Source organism: Phalacrocorax aristotelis, chromosome 4 (assembly GCF_949628215.1).
Source record: "Phalacrocorax aristotelis chromosome 4, bGulAri2.1, whole genome shotgun sequence".
Lineage (NCBI taxonomy): Eukaryota > Metazoa > Chordata > Aves > Suliformes > Phalacrocoracidae > Phalacrocorax > Phalacrocorax aristotelis.
This window is the reverse complement of record NC_134279.1, coordinates 81,585,963-81,605,622: the sequence shown is the minus strand read 5'-3', so window position 1 is coordinate 81,605,622 and position 19,660 is coordinate 81,585,963. Positions and strand designations below refer to the sequence as shown.

Here is a 19,660-nt window from a genome sequence, read left to right as displayed (position 1 = left end):
TTGTCCAACAGCCCCAAGTCTGGGCTATCCTTTGAAATCCTTCAGGACATACCTAAGCACACTGGGGACATCCCTTGTTTCCAAGACTCTCAGGCTTGGCTCGTTATGGTATCTTGCATGCAAGTAGAACGCCTTCAAAGAGCAGGTTTGACATTGCAAAGCAATTTGAAAGGAGATACTTCCTCACTTCATTAGAAATCCTTAATTTGGCTCCTTGGGCATATGCTTTGATAGTGTAATCAGAGGGGTTGTTTTTGTCTCTGCAGAACACCTGCATCTTTCAGATATTCTGCTTAGACAAAGCTTGGTGAAGGAGAAGCTGTTCCGGGATACTTTGCTGTCTCCTTGCTCACTATGTAGCTGTGAGCTTTGCTAAAGGTGTGCTGTCGGTGCCCTGTTCTGAGGGCATGAGACGAAGGTGCTCCTCAACAGAATATTCAAATGCTCTGTAAAAATTAGGGAGTGCAGATATTCACAGTGCTTTTGTAGTAGAGAGCTGATTTCCCATAGCAGGGAACGAGGTGCAGGTTGGAGGCACAGAAAGCATCCGTTGGTCTCGGCTGCCAGACTTTCAGCAATATGCAAGCAATACCTTAGAGTATTGCAGCAGGGACAAGAGAGGATCCTGGAAGCTAATTAGAGTAATTAGTGAATTAGTGTAATTCTCCCTTGTACTTGGGAAGGGCTGAGTTTATAGGAACAATGGTAATAGAATCAAACACTCCGCTCATCTGCCAGCTCCTGTTGGCTTGAGCTGCACTGCGGAGTGTTCAGTGCATCAACAGATGGGACCCCCATGGTCCAGCCACGTTCACAGATGCAGAAGGCCACCGATGCTGGCAGGCACTGATTTTTATCCTTAACCTTCTCAGTGCTCGTATTTAAACACATGACACCAATGTCTGTCTTCTTCCACTCCTGTGTTGTAGCAGGAGGTGATGGCTGCTGCTGCCATCTCCCCCTCCCACTCAAAACTTTGGTTGAGCAGTTAAGCAGGAAGGGAAAGCTGGTACCTTCTCCGTGCTGTTAAATGTGCCCTGGTAATGGCTAGCCAGCTGACAGCGGCTTTGCGCTTCCTGAATACTAGGGGATAATGCTGTTCTTGCTCAGATATGTTTTCCTCAGTCTGCTCGTAGCCTTGATGCTATTTTTTTTTTTTTGCTAGGTACTCATAGATGTGCAGGAAAGAAGTGGGGGGATGTAAAACTGTACAGAGGAATCGAGCCATGTGCGTTCACGCTATCCCGGTGACGCTTTGTTTTTGCCATGTGGCCCAGCCACCAAAGCTGTGTTTGTTTGATCTTGACATCTGCACTCTGCAGGAAACGGCGGTGAACTGGCTGAAGCAAACAAAGCGAGTTAATGTTGTTGGAGGGAACTTGGGCGCGCGGTAGGCTTGAGAATGGCTCTGTTACAGCGAGGGCACCACCTGCTTCGCTGTTCTCTCTGTGGGCAACAAGATTCGCTTAGCTCTGTTATAAAAACAAACTACAAATCTTCAGGGATCAAATACTTTATAGCAAGTCCGTGGTGCAGGACAAAGGCCTTCACTAGCCATCTTGGCATGTTCTCATTGCTTTTAACGAAAATACAAGAGTAAAGTCAAAGTTCCTTCCCCTATATCCAGGATTTAGTAGAGCAATCCTACCCGGTTTTGAGGTGGCTGCAACTTGAGCTGCAACCTGAGGTAGCGTACATAGATGTAGTCCGGCTGAACGCGGTGCACCAAAGATGTGCTCAGCCCTAAATGTATTATTGTAATATAGCCAAGTGTAGGAAATGGAGAAGATCCACAAGATCCCCAAAAAACGAACTTGTTTCTTATTCGTTCGAGTCCAGATCTAAGTACAGAGGCACGCAAATGCATTCTGCTTGGTTGCTGAGTTGTATGTGCTGTTGGGTTATCGTCTGCTCAGTAACTGTGTGTGTCTTTAGGACTTAGTAATGCTTAGAGTCAGCTGAGATGGCGAACAGGCTTTTAGCCCTGGCCAGCTGCTAATCCCCGGGAAATATTGCCATGATTTCTGTTGTGACAAAAGTGGCCTTTAATGTTCACAGCCAGAAATTATAAATCCTCCAACAACCTCTTCTGTGCCGGTGACAGGTCACGGCGGTGCTCCGTGCCTCGGTTTACCTGTTTGCAAAGGAGGCGTGGGTGTCCTGCCTGGGCTGGACACGGCTGCGAGGATGGAGGGAGGAAATGGTAGCAGAGCCTCTTCCGTAGCACGCAACGCAGAAACACGCAGTGCTAACGGAGATCGCAGTGAGATTGCTCCTTACTTGGGGTAGCTTTCTGGTGCTTCAGAAGTGCAATGATCTCCGAATTTCTGCCTGCTGCTGGGTGCAAACTGAGCGGTTAAATCTTGACCTGTAAACTTTTTACTGTCTTTAAATTTATATAGAGAAGTATTGAATATGAAGTAACCGGTCTTTTCTCTTGTGACCTTTGTGTTCTACTGACCCCATCCCCTTGTCAAATGCTCTTTTAACACCTCAAGGTGGTACAAGAAAAATTATTACTGCTGTTATAGTGGCAGCATGGCTAAACACGGAGCATTTTACATTGGGGTGAGCTCCAAACCAGCAGTAACACAAACTGTGTTTGCACTGGCCAAATTCAAGGTGGTTTCAAATACCAACAGTGTTTTACAAAAATGTATGAAGCTTCTTTTGCTTGTTTTCAAATATTTAGAATTACAGTTTGCTTTGCCTGTTTTCCCTGTAGCTGCTGCAGACGGAAAAGCTCTGAGGTGCTTGGGTTTTTCAGAAGCTTGATTAGTATTTGGGGGTGGGGGAAAGTGTTGTGAGGAGCATTAGAGCCTGAGTTCCAGATGGTTGTATTTTTGCCTAAAGAGGATGGATTTACCCTAAATTTTTGCGTTTCCTCGTGCAAAGCTTGAAGGAATATTTTGACTAAAGTGAAGAAAGGTAGAGGGACTGCAAAGCTCTGATACGGTGGTTTCCGTACTCCTGTATGTTCCCATTGGTGTGGGGGTGAGTGGGTGCTGCCATCTGATCACGTAATGTGGGAGTATCGAGGCTGCAAAGCCCAACTCCATCTTTGGTTTTACTTGCTCCTTGTGGCGCCTCAGGCCATTGTTCCCAAAAGAGGTGAAATCATCCCAACACCACATTTATATGCTTGAAGCCAGCCAACGCTGTAGAAATGGGAACACAGCTGTCTAAATGCTCAAGGACAGGAGTGTATTTACAACTGTTAATTACTTATATGAATGCCTCTGAACTAACCTAATACATTTATGGACAGTTCCAAAGGCATTTCTGGGTGTTTCACTTGTACAGGTTTACTTCAGATGCTCTGTAACTCTATTTCAATTTGCAGTGTCAATTTAAATGTTCTGCCAGGTTTTTGCGTATCATCAACACTTATCTTTAAAATCTGGACCAGCCTTGCAGGAAAAGTAATTACTGTACATTTTGTAGCCCACTTAAGGATCTGTGCTGCCTGGATGCTTTTAATTTTTTTCTGAAATCCTGATGAAACTTGTTCACCAGGCTCCTGAAAGTAGGTGTCTTCATATATATATGTTTATATAGACATATATTTAAGAGCGGTGATTCCAGTACTAGGAACAAAATTACATCAATGATTAGCACTGGGAGTCCTTACAGTTCAAACATGTTGCTTTAGATAAATTTAACTTTTACCTGTTAAAATATGTGAAAAATCAATTTGTAACCTGCTGTCTTTATAAGAGAAGCAGCTCTCCTGATTTCCTTTCACTGGTTTAAGGGGTAGAGCTGTAAACCTGGTGAAGCATAATGTTAATACTGCATGATCAAGCAAGAACAAACTACTTTATTTTACTTGCTTTGATTGTCACATACCTATCCTAATGCTTGCCTGTTGGTTGTTTGTACAGTTTTTAAGAAATATTACTACCATGGGCGCACAGGAGACAGTTACTTGGAAAAAGCACGAACTGATGCTATTCCAAGCTTCGGCATCAATACCACCTTCTTGATGAATTCATCAGTGAGCAGATCCATGTCCCTAGAGAATCAAACAGGCATGCATGATGTGCATTATGGACGTGAAACTGCCGTCCTTAGTCTCATGTTGATGTTGGGTACCCTTTGGCTTGGTCATACGCTCTATCAGTTTAAGAAAAGGTGAGTTACTTCAGTCTTAGAGCTCAGACTACTGATAATTTCATATTACTTGTGAGGAATTGTTAACGGTTTAGATTTTAATTTTGTAACCCAGAAAAATCAGGTGGAACTCTTCCATTATTGAGGGTAGAAGCCAAAGCCAGAGATGAACTTGGCTGGCCACCTGGAAAATGTTAGCAGCACAACAAAATGTTCGGCCACTGGATGATGCCCTTCCGTATTTGGTTTGGCGTCGTAAGTGACTTTTTAGAAAGCTTTGGGTGAACCATGTTATTTAATGTTGGAACTCCTGTAACTCCCCCTAAATAGACATTGAACAGTTTCGGGGGACAAAAATACCCGATGGTGCTGGAAGGTCCACTGGGAACGCACCTTCAGTGTGCTCTTGGGAGTCAAATGCCCAGCTCTAATATGGGTTTTATTTCCATTGCACTTAAAACTCTTCATTTAAAATGCTTGAGTAAGCAATGAAACCAAAATGGAAATGAGACGCAAATTGGTGCTTAGAAGACTTTTTTTCCTAGCCTGCATCTTAGTTTCTTGTTTCTTTATGGGTTTTGCTTATGCATTCATCAACCTTGAAAGGCCATATAGACTCCAGAGGATTTAAGGCTGAATTAAAGACTAATTCTTCACTCCAAATATCTCTTTAGAATTGCAAGATTGGACTGAATTTTCACTTGTCAAAGCATTAACAGTATCTGGATTGAGAAATCGTCCCTGTGTATGGTGTTGATAAAAGTTTTTTGTCTTTAAATTGCAGCCCGTATTTGCATGCAAGAGTACGTGAAATTCTGTCCGACTGTGCCTTACCCATTTCAGTACTGACTTTCTCTGTTGTGGGTTCCTATATCTTCAAGGAAATAGAAAGTAAGTTTATATTTCTGTTCTCTGAAACACTGGGGGAAGCTATTTAGGGGAGTAAGGAAAAGAGAAATGAAATCCCAGGAAGGTTCTTATAATCCCAAAATTTTTATGCTTAACCGTAAGAACTCAGATTTCCTCGCTATTAGATTTAATTCATTCAAAACCCTAATCAAACAAGGTAGAGTGAAGTTTTCTCTCTAGATAAATTATTTCAGTGTGTCTTTTATTTTTAACATAATTTAAAGTATGTATCTCTTACAATACAGATGATCAACAATTTCTGGCAAAGAACAAAGGGCAGAGTAATTAACAGGCAGGAAGGATTGTTGCCAGTTGTACAGACGTAGGGTTGATGATCCCGATCTGTCCTCTTTGTCTCCAGTTGACGTTTTCCTAATTTAGGTGAAATGGTGTGGAGCATCTGGGCAGTTCTAAGTTACACAAGGAAATCTAAAAATGAGACACCATTCATTGGCTAAATAGATCAGCTTTTCCATATCAGGAAGCGATAATGGGGACAGGAATTGCATTGTCCTGTGGTGACGTGAGTGGGTGATGTGAGGAAATGTATGGAAACAAATAAGAAATGGCTTTTTTTCTGTGATGGCCATTCCATCCAGTTGGATTGTAAAATGATGTGTGGCCATGTGTGATTCATCCCTAGCCATGGATTTCTTCCAATGGCAGGAAAGTAGGAGCATTTTATATACTAAAATGCCTTGCAGAGCTTGCTGATTATAAGGAAGCTTCAAACCACCTCTGTCAGTTGACTAACTGAGCAGGAGAAGTATACTGCTAGTTAGAAATAAGGGGGTTTTAATCTAAAAATGCCTTGCATCTCTGGAAAACGAGTTTCCCTTCTTTTGTTTTGCTCAAATGTATGTAATGCCTCGGTAGAACTAGCAGTAAAATGTCAAATCAGGATGGCAGCCAAGTTCTAAGAGGATGGAGGAAGAAAAATAAACTAAAACAGCCAGATGAGCCCATCTTCTATGGCCTTCTAGCTCTTGCGTGCCAAAGCATCACGCCTGGCTCGCTGCATTGTTTCCCCATAGTTTGTGGTGTGGATAAAACAGGACTTGAGTCCATGTGGATGGTTAGACAAGAAGGTGCCTCCTAACATTGTTACCCTCCTCTTTCCAGTGTCCACATTTAACTACAATCCATCTGAGAGCTTGTTCGTGCTGGCCCCAGTCCAGTCCCTCTCCATCGGGTCAGTGATGAGCGCCATGGGGCTGGGGTTCCTCCTGTCAATGCTCTTCTTCATAGAGCAGAACATCGTGGCATCACTCACAAATGCACCGGAGAACAGGTAATGCTTTTGATACTCCTCTTCCTCTGTGCAGGGATGGTTTGGAGTTTCTTCCCAGCACTGCTTGCTCAAAGCTTGTCTGAATATCAGAAAAGACAGCCAGGACAAGTTCTTCAGAACTTCTGTTGTCACAGATGAAAGTAACACTACTGCTTAACTCTTCACCATCCCCAAAACCCACTGATGTGGCAGTGAGTCAGAAAAGCAAAGCATCAACGAACTCATCACCTCAGCCTGATTCTTCTTTGCCCACGTGTGAATGTTACGCAGCTATTTGGTTTGTGGATGTGCCTCCAGATATTTAGGGAGTGTCTGACCCATACGGACACTTGGGCTGCTCTTGTAGCATAGAGAATTCTTTGAAAATTAAAAGTCAACGACCTGCACAAATGTCCTAGCATGATGTGCTGCAGTTGAGCATCATGAAAAAAAGTGTTTGGAGTTGTTAGTCTCCAGTTGAAAATGTGGAAGTGAAGTAGAACAGAACGTCTGATAGGTCTGATTTATGTGCAAACTTGAGTCGAGACTTTGCACTATTAAAATATTCCCTCTGATCTTTTTGTGCCAACTGCAATCAGATATGCTATCAAGAACGAGTGTGTGTGACCTTTTCCAGGGAAACCACCATGTCTCAGAGGCTTTTTTGCTAATGTAGTGTGTGGGAGGGTTCTCTCCTTGCATAACGTATATTAGCATTCTCCATGTTGTAGCTGGAGTGACACTGAATTAGGGGAGAGAAGACAAGCGTACATTCAGTTACACTAATTTGATTTTCTTTGACCACTTGATTTCCTCTTATCTTTATTCTATCCCTTTACTTAGTGTTGCATAAATCTAATATAAGTGGGTCATCTCCTTACTAATATGAGTTTCTTCTAAACTTCTTGTTTTTTCCACTAGGGTGTCTTTAAGGAATGCAAAATATTATTTGGAGTTCTTCATAGTGTTTTTCATAATGTCTTGTTACAGGGCTGAGCTTATGCTGACCAGTTATCAGGGTATGGGTTTTTAGAGATGGAAAAAATAGGACTTGACACCCTGTTTGTGGTACCATCACAGAATAAAAATGCTGTTGTCTATGGCAGCCAAATGGAGAATGTGCTCTTTGGTGTCTTACCAAATGCAGTGATTTTTTCGTGTAGGAAAAAAACCAGGGAAAGATGACGCTTGCCTGAAAACACACTGAAGTGCTTTGGTAAACAAAAATCACAGCCAGCTTATGGAACAGTCCAAGGAATACTGGGCTGGTTGGCAGTGTGAAGAATAACCTAGGATAGGGCACATAGATCTTCGTATGTTGAGCTAGACGAGCTTGGTGGAGCCTACCCATTGGTCAAAGCAGCTGTATATCACACACAGTGCTGCAAGACTGCTGGGACCAAACAGTGCCTAACAGGGGACTAAAATGGTGCTGCTGTTAGACATACGGCCTTTGCATGTAGAAATCCCTCTGAAAAGGCCAGACAGGACAATCACGTTATAACCCTGGGGATGCTAGGGATGCCCTTTGCTCTGAAAAGCAGCACATGAGCAGGGGCTGTGCTTTCAAAGTGTGAGCCAACATAGGAAGTGTGTTTACAATCCCACCCTTCCTGCCAGCACCTTCCAGCTTCAGAGGCATTGCAATGTAGACATCTAGTTGATCTAGTCACGCCATGGCCTCCTCAATCAATAGAGGGGAGCGCTTCCAGTGAGATGAGTCTTTTTGTTCCAAAACCGAACCCCACCCAAGATTTCTGCTGCCCAAACAATGGCATCGTCTGCTCTTTGAGAGAGACATTAGGCATAGATCTTCATGTGCTGGGTCATGTCTACTAGTTCTATGCACCTCATGTCCTAAAACACCTCGGATGGCTCCAAGTCACTGGTTAGGTATTGAACGGAGCTTGTTTGGATGGCATTAAAACACCTAAACGGTGCTCCCTTTCCAGTTGATGGTGCCTGGATTGCAATCCAGCCGATCCCTTGTGTCGCGTCAGGGTGACAACTGCTGCCTGCTCTGATGCCCAGGCAGAAACACAGCTACAGACCTCTAAGTTAGGTATCAAAGTCTGAGCGCTGAATCCTTCCCCAGCCTTTTTCTAATAGCATCTGAGCAGTTGGTACCAGATGGGTATATTCAGGAAAGGGACAGACCTTGCAAAAAACAGCAAGGTTAAACTGGATGCGAGTTCAGTGTCAGCAGTGGGAATGGGAAGTGGTCAGCTTCCTCGGTGTGGGGGCTGCCAGCTTCCCCTCCCCTAACAAACAAAATGAGGAGGCTCACCCGCGTTCGCCAAAGTTTAGAGAATATCTCCTTGACTGACTGCTAAGGAGGAGCTGAAGCTTGATGATTTCATGTCCCATTTTCTTACCAATTACATAATTAGGGGATTACTGCAGCATACTGAGCATATGTTTTGCCTGGGGGGAAGGAGGGAGATGAGGGTTAAAAACAAGACAGGTGGGAAACTTCGGTGTCAGTAGTTTGGCAGCCCATGCCCAGGTTTCTGACTGCTCCCCGTGTGGACTTTGCTAGCAGATACACGTGTATGTTTTGAGTGGACTCTGCAATAAATGTAGTGGCAAAATGCTGATGAAATTTTCATGGGCTGTTATTTTAGCGGGTTGCCTTTCTGCTTAGCGTTGTTCTTTCCAGGAGACGGCTGCTTTGGGAGCAAACGATCAAGTTTCATTACCTTTCACGTTCACGTAACGCAGGCTGTAAAGCAGGCGTGTGAAATCGCTCCGTGCATGGAAGCGCGCTTTGGTGTTTAGCGTTCCAGCTCGGGTTCGGCAAGAGCAGCCGGTTTGCGCGAGGTGTAACCGCTGTCAACAAAAACCTCGTTTCAGGTTGGTGAAGGGAACAGCCTATCACTGGGACCTCCTTCTCGTTGCGCTGATCAACACGGGGCTGTCGGTCTTCGGCCTCCCATGGATCCACGCTGCCTTCCCTCACTCCCCAATGCACGTCCGCGCCCTGGCCTATGTGGAGGAGAGGGTTGAAAACGGACACATCTATGAGACGTAAGTAGGAACCGCAGAACCGTCTTGGATTTTTTTTGTTTCACTTGTGGTTTCCTAATCCTTTGGGTACAGTGGGTTCTGTGGCGGGGGAGTTATCTTGCAGGTCTTCAAGATGACAGCTGTGAAGGTGGAGGGGAGGTGCACCAAAAGAAGCCACCTCAGCCAGCGTGGCCCGTGACCCTGCTTCATCCCCCTTCACCAAAGCGCTTGTTTTAAGACAGACCCAAATTTATGCTCTTGTCAGGGGCCGGCAGCAGTCTGCAGGGATTCCACCCACGCCGGTGCAAATTGTCCTCTGGAAGAGTCGGCCAAGGCCTTTTCAGGTTTATCCTTGTGGAAAGCTGAGGAGGTGTTTTGTGCAGATCTTTCCAGATGCCTTCACCAGAAAGAATCCAGTCTGATTCATTGCCTGAAACCTGTCTAGTGGTTATTACAAAGGGTAGGAAAAATGCAGCATTATCTCAGAGCTCCCATAGCATCTTCTGCCACGTTTCGGGAAGGCGAGATGCTTATTAAATTATCCCTATTTCAGCAAAAGCAACTGTGAAGCCATGCCTGGGTTATGGCTTTCTATTTCAGACCAGATTTTTGCAGTTCTGAGTTGTCCAATGCACTCGTATCAGAGACCTATTTTAAAAAAAAAAAACCCAACCCAAAACCAAACCACACCTAATTTCTCATGAAACCTGCTCCAGAATAGAGATCATACAATCATAGAATTGTTAAGGTTGGAAAAGACCCTTAAGAGTGAGTCCAACCGCTAACCTGTCACTGCCAAGCCCACCACTAAACCATAGCCTCAAGCACCACATCTACCCTTCTTCTAAATACCTCCAGGGATGGAGACTCGAAATTGTCTGGTCTGTTTGAGCTCAGTACGTTATAGTTGAGTGCTTTTACCTCAGAAGTGGTAATTACCACTCACATGCCATTAGTTTTAATTATCCTGTCTCGGTGTCCATTTTCAGAGTTGCCACTTATCAGAAGTGAGGCTAAGTGGTCATTTACTTTGGGGGATGGAGTTGGGTCTGCCTTTTAATTTCAGTCTTACCTTCCTGCTGTTCTTGGTGCTAGGTGGGCCAGCCCAACCTGGCACAGCTGCTTTTTGGGCCAGTGATGGACAGACTTCACCTTCCACACCTGGAAACTGCTGAGTCCTGCTGCTCCTTGCAACGCTTGTACAGAAATTTGCTGGGAAATTATTCCCTTGGGCTCCTATTCCCATTAGTGTGTGTTGGTATTAGTTGTTGCCGCAACTGTATCTGTCTTGAACAAATGCTAAACCCTATTTTAAAAGAAGCAGCTTTGTAATTTGAATTCTGTAGGGCTTTAATCCATGCTCTTGCTCCTGGTGCCTGTGATCTGCCCTGGGATACCTTTGCTTTCTGTTTCTTTGTGAGATGTAGAATTTACACTTTGAAACCCACGTGCTCAAGCCTCCCTGTGTCGTTGGCTGTCATTTTTAATACCTGGTGGCTCTTTTCCTGTTTTGCCACCCACTGTCTTTATTCTGCACTCTGGCTTCACCCTGACAAAAAGTCCGGTTCCCTTCCTAAATTAAGGACTACCTTCTGCCCTTGTCCTCTGCTCCTTCACCCAGCTGCTTGAAAGACCATGGGAGGGCCCTCTTCTGCTAGAGGCAAACCGGTACATCAATGAGCGCTGTGAACTGGATATTGGGAGTGAAGAAGGGAACTAGGATTTCCTGGTTATTTTTATTTCCATTGAGACTTGAAGCTTCTTGCTTTCTGTCAAGCATTGAGCTATAAACAGGAGGCTCTGAGCAATGTTGTCTTTTTTTTATTATTATTACTCCTCTCTCTCAGCCAGCTCTGCTGAAGAGGAGACATACTGAAACTCAATTAGAAAATCAGGGGTTCTTTCACCACTGGCTCTCTTGGCAGGCTCCTTTCCTGCACTCGAATCAAAGTTCTCAGTGTGGATGATTATATAAACAAGAATGAAGATCAGTCACAATGAAAGCAAAACTTTCTTCTCCCCTGTAGAGTAACCGCTTGAGTGGCATGTGGCAATCTGCAAATAGGCTCTCATTGCTCATGTGGAGGAGGTCGGGAATGGCTAATCCCATGCTAGCTGTATTTAAAGGATTCTGGGGAAATGAGCCTGGATTATGCTCTTTAATCACCATTAATTACTGCACTTCCACTGCAGCACAGGCTTTCTGGAGCTGCTTCCTCAAGGGCCAGAACAGATTCTGAACACATGCAAACTAATGGATTTCTTCTATTGACTTAATGTGATTGTTCTTGCCATGCTTACCCTGGAAGTAAGGAAGGTGCTAAAAATCGGCAAAAGACCAATTTGAGGCTGGGAACTTCAATTTTAAAGATATTAAGTTTGGTCAATTTTGAGCAATTTTAACTATGTACTGATAAGAAATTCCAAACTACTTTAGGTGGCCTTAGCAGGAGCTGAAGACAGTAGTTGCAGTGTATCTTGTATGTGATCAAAAACTCTTCAGTGCTGCGATTGCTGCATCCCCAAGAGATGACAGGCAGAAAATTTCATGAACTTCAAAGATCCATTACCAAAGGGCTGGTAGTCTGAGCTGGTTTTGTCCATGCAGACTTGCATCTGATTGAAATGCAGTGGCTTCATATCTAATTTTGATTCTGAGCTCTTTGGCTTGCACAACTTCACTTGCAAGGTACCTAGCAGACCTGCGTGTGCTGAGACTGATGCCTGCCGGTCACGAGCGTCCCCAGCAGTGGCTTAGATCTTTGCCTGAAATAGCAGAAATGCTTCCTCCGTAGCTTGCCCAATGGTGAAGCCAGGGGAACTCTTGCTGTACCTGGATGAGCCTAAATCAGTTCGTGCGTCCTGTCACTCCTGCTTTACTGGGCTGCCTGAGAGGCTTGTGGTTGTTCTGGTAGCTCTGAAGTAGTCTGACCGCTCTTAACAGGACTGACAAATTACGCTGAATTAGCTGTCACAGTTGCACTTTAAGCTTGTTTGGCTCTGTCATCTCCAAGACTTCTGTTCTGTGGTGATCCAGACCTGGAGGCAGCGAAAAGGTTGCCAAACTATATCCACCTCAGTGATGCCCCAGTTCTCCCAGAGCTGGCAAGAGCAGGCTTCAGACAACAGTGAAGTGCTCTACTCTCCCTTGGCTTCTCCAGGCATTGGCAAGGACCTCTTGACATCGGAGACTTGCAAAAAGGGTCTGAACAAAATCTGTTTGGAAGGAGGAAAGCTGTGGTTTCTGCTGTATAAGCCCAGCCAGAGGGAGGGGTGAGGTTACTTAGAGGTTAGCACCTCCTGCAGCTCTTCTGTGCATCCTCTCTTGGTAATTCTAAATAATATGTATGATCTGCCCCGTTACTCACCAAGGAATTCAAGTGTTGTCCTCAGGACTCTGTGTACTGTTTGTTATCTGTTGTTCCTTAGGTCTCACGACCGCTCGTGTTAATTCCGCCATGTTACCCAAATCCTGAGAGCAAGTCACAGGCTGTTATCCTTTCCCTCTTCTCTCTAAACAGGGGTGTGAAAGGCCTCTTCATCCCCACAGCTTCATTACACTCTTGAATGCATAAACAGATTTGAAGTTCAACCTGACCTTACTTATAAACAAGACTTTCAAAAACTTAATATTGAAATAATTCGCTGGGAAGCAATCTTCTTTAGGGCAGAAGAGATTACGAAGTCCCAGCAGTGCATACGTAAAAGAGGGAAATGTGTTTCGATAGATCTCGTGGCTGGCTCTTGCGTTAACCTGCGGAGTATTTTGTGTACGAGGTTAATTTGGAATATGAGGTCTCACATCTGGGGAACGAGGCCACTAGATGACACCAAAACAACCTATGGACAGGAATTTCCCCTTATAACAGGGGGATTTACTTGCTAGCTTATCCACTGAATTGGTGGATTGATCTTCTCAAATTCCGTCAAGAATCCCTCTTTTCTCTATAAGTAGTCCTGAAAAATGAGGGTTTTCATTCCTCTTATTGTTTCTGGTAACTTTTTTCCTTTCAAACTAGGAGGAGATGCTAGCAGGTTTAGTTGCAGTAAAAAAAAATCAAAGCCACCTCCTCTCAGCTCCCCAGGTATGGTCTGAAAGTTGCCGCATGCTTCCCGTCAGTCTTCCCCTGCTTCCCCCCTAAAATAGCAATCTGTGGTCTGTCAGCTCTGGAAAATTTGCATTAATTAATTACATGTTTTGCATGGTAATAAGCAATTTGCAGCACAACTGCTATTATCCACAGCAGAATTAAATTTCTAGCTCCCTGCGTAGTGCTCTCAGCTTTCCCTTCCATATAAACAAGGAGATCCTCATATACATCAAAAATGCTGACTCGCAGTCAAGAGAGCAGACTTTTTTTTTCCACAATAGCTTCATTAGTTCCCATAGAAGCCAATGGGTTTTCTTTTGGATGAAAGCCAGTTGCATATGCACTGGGTAAATCGAGGAAAGGATTACTGCCCAGAAGGAGGATTCTAGCCTAGGGTTGTGGTGTTTTTCTTTTTTTTTTATTGCAGTGTGCTAAACAGAATTAGTTTAGAGGGCAATTTAGTTCAGGGTAGGATCTGTGGAGCTGTGCAGAAGGGGAATTTGGCATTTTTCCAGCTGCTCTGTTTGAGCTGTGGATTGAGTGCCTGGCCTGGATCCAGCAGAGCTCTGCCTTCTCAGTGTCAGCACGGGGCCAGAAGTGCTGATATCAGTGCAGTGGAGATGAGTTTCCCTTTCCCGAGTGGCACGTGTCCTGCAGCTACGCAGAGAAGTGAGCCCCAGCAATAAGCATACACGGATACTGGGATATTATCCTACTCCCCTAATCCCTGTTTTCTTACTTTCAGGATTGTGAGCGTGAAGGAGACCCGGCTGACATGTCTAGTGGCAAACTTCTTGGTTGGCCTCTCGCTCCTGCTCCTTCCTTTCCCTCTCCAGTGGATCCCAAAGCCGGTCCTCTATGGCCTCTTCCTCTACATCGCGTTGACCTCCATTGATGGGAACCAGCTCTTTGAAAGGGTTGCTCTCCTGCTCAAAGAACAGGTACGCAGACTGGGGCACCAGCCTGGTGGAACAGAGAGGGAAATTGTGTTTACAGCCTTAGCACCAAACTGTGCTGGGAGCTAACACGGGAAGCTGCCGGTGTTGGGAATGGGGCTACCCCCAAAACTCGAGTTCTCAGGAGGCTGGTTTCCAGCTCCACCCTGCGCTTTGCATATCCCTTTCACCTTTCTCTGCAAAGAGGGAGTGAAACTTGATGTCGCTAGTTTAGCATGGCTGCCACTGCGGCAATGGCAAGAGAGGTCTCCTTCCATTAAAGCAGACAAATGAGTGGGAGAATAATGCAGTGTCAAACAACAAAAGGGGTATCGTTGTCGTCGGGTTAAAAGAAATGCGGTAGCTGAATTGTTCACAGAATTGCGCTGCATCTTGTCCGTCTTTCAAATTCTGCATAAATTGCTCTCTGCGTTTCCCTGCCACAAAAGCATTTGAGCTTTCTTGTTCAGAGCGATGTCTCGGATATAGTCCGTCTCTTTTCAGACTGCTGAGAATTGCCCTGTCTCCAGAAAGCAAAAATGAGTGCATGAATGGAGCCAGGAGAGCTGCTACCAGCAAAGACACCCCCTGAGCTGTGTAGAGTGCAAACCAAAAATACATTTGAACAGCACCTTTTAAAAAAAACAACAGTTGCACAAACTGTTGCTCACAGAACATAGTGTTTGTAACTCTGAAAAAACCCACTGTGATGTCTGTCAGCCGCAGAGTACGTGCATTTTAAAATAATAAAATATATTTAAAAGCACATGCGTAATGTCAGTAAATGGTGATCTTTGATTTCCCCAACAAGGCTTCAGAACAGGTAGTTTTTTCCTGTATTTTACACTCTCGTTTTTGATGAGGTAGGATTTTAAACTCAAAACTAAATTACTTGCATTATTGAAACCCTTCTGATGTGGGATGAAACCAAATCTGGAAGGTCTGTTTTCGAGCCATCTCTATTACACGTGCTAAGAAGGTGTTAGCTTGCGGCGTAGGCAGTAACAGCAACAAGCCGTCTCCAGTTCGCCTCTCCTGTAACATGGGTCAAGGGCTTAATAAGCCCAGTATTTGGCTCTGCACCTCTGCTAGTCTATCTCGATCTTTAATGTTGCATCCCAGAGGTTAAAACTGAAATCTGGGTAAAGATTACATTTGTCATGTCAATTTTTGAGTGAGGACTGAATAGTTACTGATGTACGTGGAATATTACTTCTGGGTTTAGTACAAATTATGTGTGGAATTTTCCAAGCTTTGGTTTGGAAAATTAAAAAGTATTCTCAAATATGGAGAACTCCTTTTTCTGAAACCTTTTAATGAGTCATGGCACAATCTGAAATCCATTGAGTCTGCATCAGTGCCAGCAGACAGTCGCTCATACTCTTCATTGATGTATAGACAGTGAGTCAAAGCTTGCGCTCAGACATGAGCAAGTAACTGTCAAATGAAACCAAGAGTGATATTTAGCCTATTAATGTCACTTTTTTCCCTTTTTGCTCAAAAAATGAATAGCTTATATGAGTTGAAAAAATCACCGCAGTCTGAGTACAGCCTCTTCCTGCACTTCGCCAGTTTAATCTCTTGGTCTTCCCCTACTCGGGTTAAGCCAAGAGATGGGACCACCCCACCGGGGGCAAGCACAGAGTCTGATCAACAGAGAACAGAAAGCTATAAAATAACGAGGAGCTGGGTGTCAGGTGGAGAAACAATCCAGCAGTAACAATACCCAAATGCATCTGCTTACCATCACCCCCCTGCACACCCCCACAGGCACTTCACATGTTGCTGCAAAGCCCTGATAATCCTACTCAGGGGAATCTCATTACTGTACTTATCAAGATATTTTATTGCACTCCAGATGCTCCCAAAGGCAATCTTAGCTGTGCGGTACATCTTTTCCTCTTCAGGTTTCTAGTGCCCAGTCATCTTCTGTGTGTTGCTGCCAAGGCTGTGGTTTAAGGCACTTGCTTTAACCCTACAAATCCTGTGTCCAGCTGTTGAACCCGTTAAAGACTGATGTTGATGCACTCTGTGTTCAAAAAGCCCGTGCCAAGTTCTGCAGTCACAAGTCCAGGTTGCTGCAGTCTAACGTGTAATTCTTCTCTTCCCAGACCGCTTATCCTCCGACACATTACATCCGCAGAGTGCCCCAGAGGAAGATCCACTATTTCACAGGCCTGCAGGTCCTGCAGCTCCTCATCCTCTGTGGTTTTGGCATGTCACCGTTGCCCTACATGAAGATGATCTTCCCGCTCATCATGATAGGGATGATCCCAATCAGGTATGAGGCTTGACTGCTTCCCCCCCTGCCCCCCCCCCCGCCGTGTCTGATGCCTTTTTGTCTTCAGGCTTGGGCTGCAGGAACTCTGAGTGGTCTAGAAGGGCAGCCTGTACTTTCCTGAGTAGCCAGATCATGGAAGTGGGTGATGGTGACCTCTTCTTCACCAACTGCTCAGGCTTGAGAAGGAATAGCGCTGAGAGCCAGTGATTTTGCTGATGCTGGGTATTGTGCAAAGGGTTCTGGGCTGGCAGGTACTCCTCCTCCAGCTAGCAGAGAGGCAAATAAGTCTCCTTTTTCAGTGCCTGTGTGATGTCTGAGCCTTCCCTCTAGGCATTTAATAATGTTACTTACTGCTTTGCAATTTGATTTCCTAAGGCCTGTGCCCAGAGCAGAGCTAGAAACTTTTCCTAAGAGGAATCCTTATCTCTTATCCAGTGCTGTGGTGATGTTACAGACTTCCTGCACTGCTGAAAGTGATTGCCGATGATTGGTTAGGTCAAACTGTCCACGTTTAGTCTTAAAAATGTATCTTTAAAACTGGGAGGACCACACAATATCTTGCAGCCTTGAGAGAGAATCACTGAGAAATTTAATTTCTTCCTTAATGTTCATTAACAGTGACTGCCCTTCATTCTCCAGTTAAATCATTCATGGTCTCCATCCCTTGGATGTAATGAGAAGTCATAAATAAGACCTCGGAAGGAACAGATCTGTTTCCAGTCCACTTGATTATTTTTAGGCCAGCATGGCATCCAGTGATACCTGGTTGTCTTTGAGCTTCTAGTGTCAGAGATTTTCTGTCTTATCTCAAAGTTCAGGGCTCCCAATGTGATATTGTGCCAAGGCAGCTGTTGTGGTGTTTTTCTTGTGTGAAAAAGGGTCCAGTTCTTCCTAAAGCAAAAACAAATGTCAGAACTACCATGGCTTTCAATGGGATCAGGTTAGAGCTATTTGGGCTGGATTTTTAAAGATAAACAATCTTGGAAAACAGTGAAATTATTGTTCCTACTGTAAGTCTCCCACCCACCCTTCACAAAGGCGTCACTTTGGATGACTGGTTTAGTGGCTGGTAGATACTTCAGCTGTGCGCAGTGCTGGATGATTGACTCCCGTGGGAATTGCAAGTCTCTGTACAGAACAGCTCAGTACAGAAAAGAAAACGTGGGACACTCTTCACCAAACATTAAAGTATTGGACGTGGTGTAATAAGCTAAATTAGTGTAGAGAAAGTGCTGTGTCAAAGAACCTCACTTTGTAGTAAGAGCTAGATAATTCAGTGATGCAAATATATCTTCTTTTGAGTAAATAAGATACTGTCATCTTATACTAGCTCTGATGTGAACTTGCTTCTCTTTCCAGAGCAGCTTTTTCTCGTAGCCGGATAATCAGCCCTGCTGCTAAGGGGAACGTGGTGCTACTTGGCACAATGCAGAAATTCACTGTTGGCTTTCCTTTCTCTGCTTTCTTTTGCCTTTGTGTAGTTTCTGTGGGCTCCAGCCGAGAAGGCAGCACCATGATGAGCACCAGGCAGCTCTGTAGGCAACCATGAGTTTTTGACAAAGATTTGGCACTCTAAATAGATGAGACAGAGTAGAAGAAATGAAATCTTTTTCTCTTTATTTTTTTTTAAGGAGTGAAGGGAGGAAGAGGAGATGAGAGAGTAGCCAGGGGTCAAAGCCAAGAATCAAACCCAGATGAGTGAGTCATGGCTCAGTGTCCCATCCAGAAAACCAGCCATGTCGCTTGTCTCTTAAAGCCACATTTCCATCTGTCCGACAGCATTAAACACGATTTGCATTGTCAGTGGAGAGGGACCACCTTTTTCCTCTGGTGTATTGTTAATGTGAAAGATAATGGATTTCAACGGCTTCTCATCGTTGCAGCTGAGAACAGCCTGTTGGGAGAAAACGATCTCTTTGGGTATCCCCAGTTCCCGGCTTTGATTCAAAACCTTGGGATGACTAGTTTTCGGTTATGCTTTAATCCCTGCCCTGAGGACTACTGAGGTTAAGGTTGCTCAGAGAGGAAGAATCTTCTTTCCAAGTCCTCTGTGATGCTTATCTGTGCTCTCAGCTCTCAAGCATTTTATTTCATGACAGGTCTATTTAAGGAGATCCTGGCACTTCTCAGTAGTAAGTGCTGTTTGGGATCTCTTGCATAGCTATTGAAAAGGCCTTTCTAGGTCTTAAACTGGCTTTCTTGTGCTTTGTGCCATATTTTAACAGCTGAAGAATAGCTTCCTTGTTAAGCAAGGGAAGTGTCAAACTAAATATGCAGTAGGATTTAATGAGAGCAAATTCATACTTTATTGTTACAGTGCCTCGCCTTTCTCACCCAAATAGGTTAATTTCGTTAGTATGTTCTTGCAAACAAACAAAAAAACCCCAAACCACAACTAAAAGTAATCTGTCTCCATGATCTGATAGAGAATCTAGACACCAGGTAGGGATGGAGTCTCACTAGCAGCTGGAGGAATGAATGTCACAGCCCTTCTTAGCCTCTTGCCATGGTCTCAAGTCTTGCTGATAGACCGAGTGCTTCTCTAAAGACCAAAGCTTCTGGGTTGCCTATTAAAGCATCTTTGTGGGAGAGCTGAAAGATGAGAACTGAGGAAGTTGCAAGGTGGATAACCCTCAGGCAGGTCTTCAAGTGAGTCGTGTAAATTTAGAGGAAGGTTTCTCCCGTGAGCGCCCAGCGTCTGGTGTTGGGGGTGTTGTAAGGAGTGTAAGGTTGCATCAGGTGGGGTTTGTGTGTTGGGAAACTATAGGGAAAGTGGTGAAGAAAGTAGAAACTAGAAGTAAATGGTGATTCTTGACAAAGTAACCTATCCACTAGCAAACCGAAGGCAGTAGGAAGCTATTGCCTGCCTCCCCAGCACAAACCAGGGGCGTAGCTGTGGTGAGGTGAGATGGTATATTTTTGGCACCTTTAAGACTTTGTGGTGGCAGAGAGCTCCAGGAAAGAGATTTTTTTTCTCCTCGAGGATTATCTCTTTCCTCTTCAACTGAAATGAGGAGGCTGCTTCTAGGAGGAGCTCTACACTATTATTCTTAAA

The 19,660-nt window shown here is 44.5% G+C and overlaps 1 protein-coding gene across 3 annotated transcripts in view; it reads left to right on the top strand.

Moving 5' to 3' along the window:
- SLC4A11 (solute carrier family 4 member 11) overlaps positions 1–19,660 on the top strand; it is a 93,006-nt gene that overhangs the window by 69,505 nt on the left and 3,841 nt on the right. For all 3 annotated transcript variants that reach the window (XM_075092231.1, XM_075092230.1, XM_075092232.1), the window contains 6 exons: positions 3,885–4,134; positions 4,898–5,004; positions 6,145–6,313; positions 9,146–9,319; positions 14,135–14,330; positions 16,436–16,605. In XM_075092231.1, the coding sequence (XP_074948332.1) occupies positions 3,885–4,134; positions 4,898–5,004; positions 6,145–6,313; positions 9,146–9,319; positions 14,135–14,330; positions 16,436–16,605 (1,066 nt within the window). The remainder of the gene's footprint in view (positions 1–3,884; positions 4,135–4,897; positions 5,005–6,144; positions 6,314–9,145; positions 9,320–14,134; positions 14,331–16,435; positions 16,606–19,660) is intronic.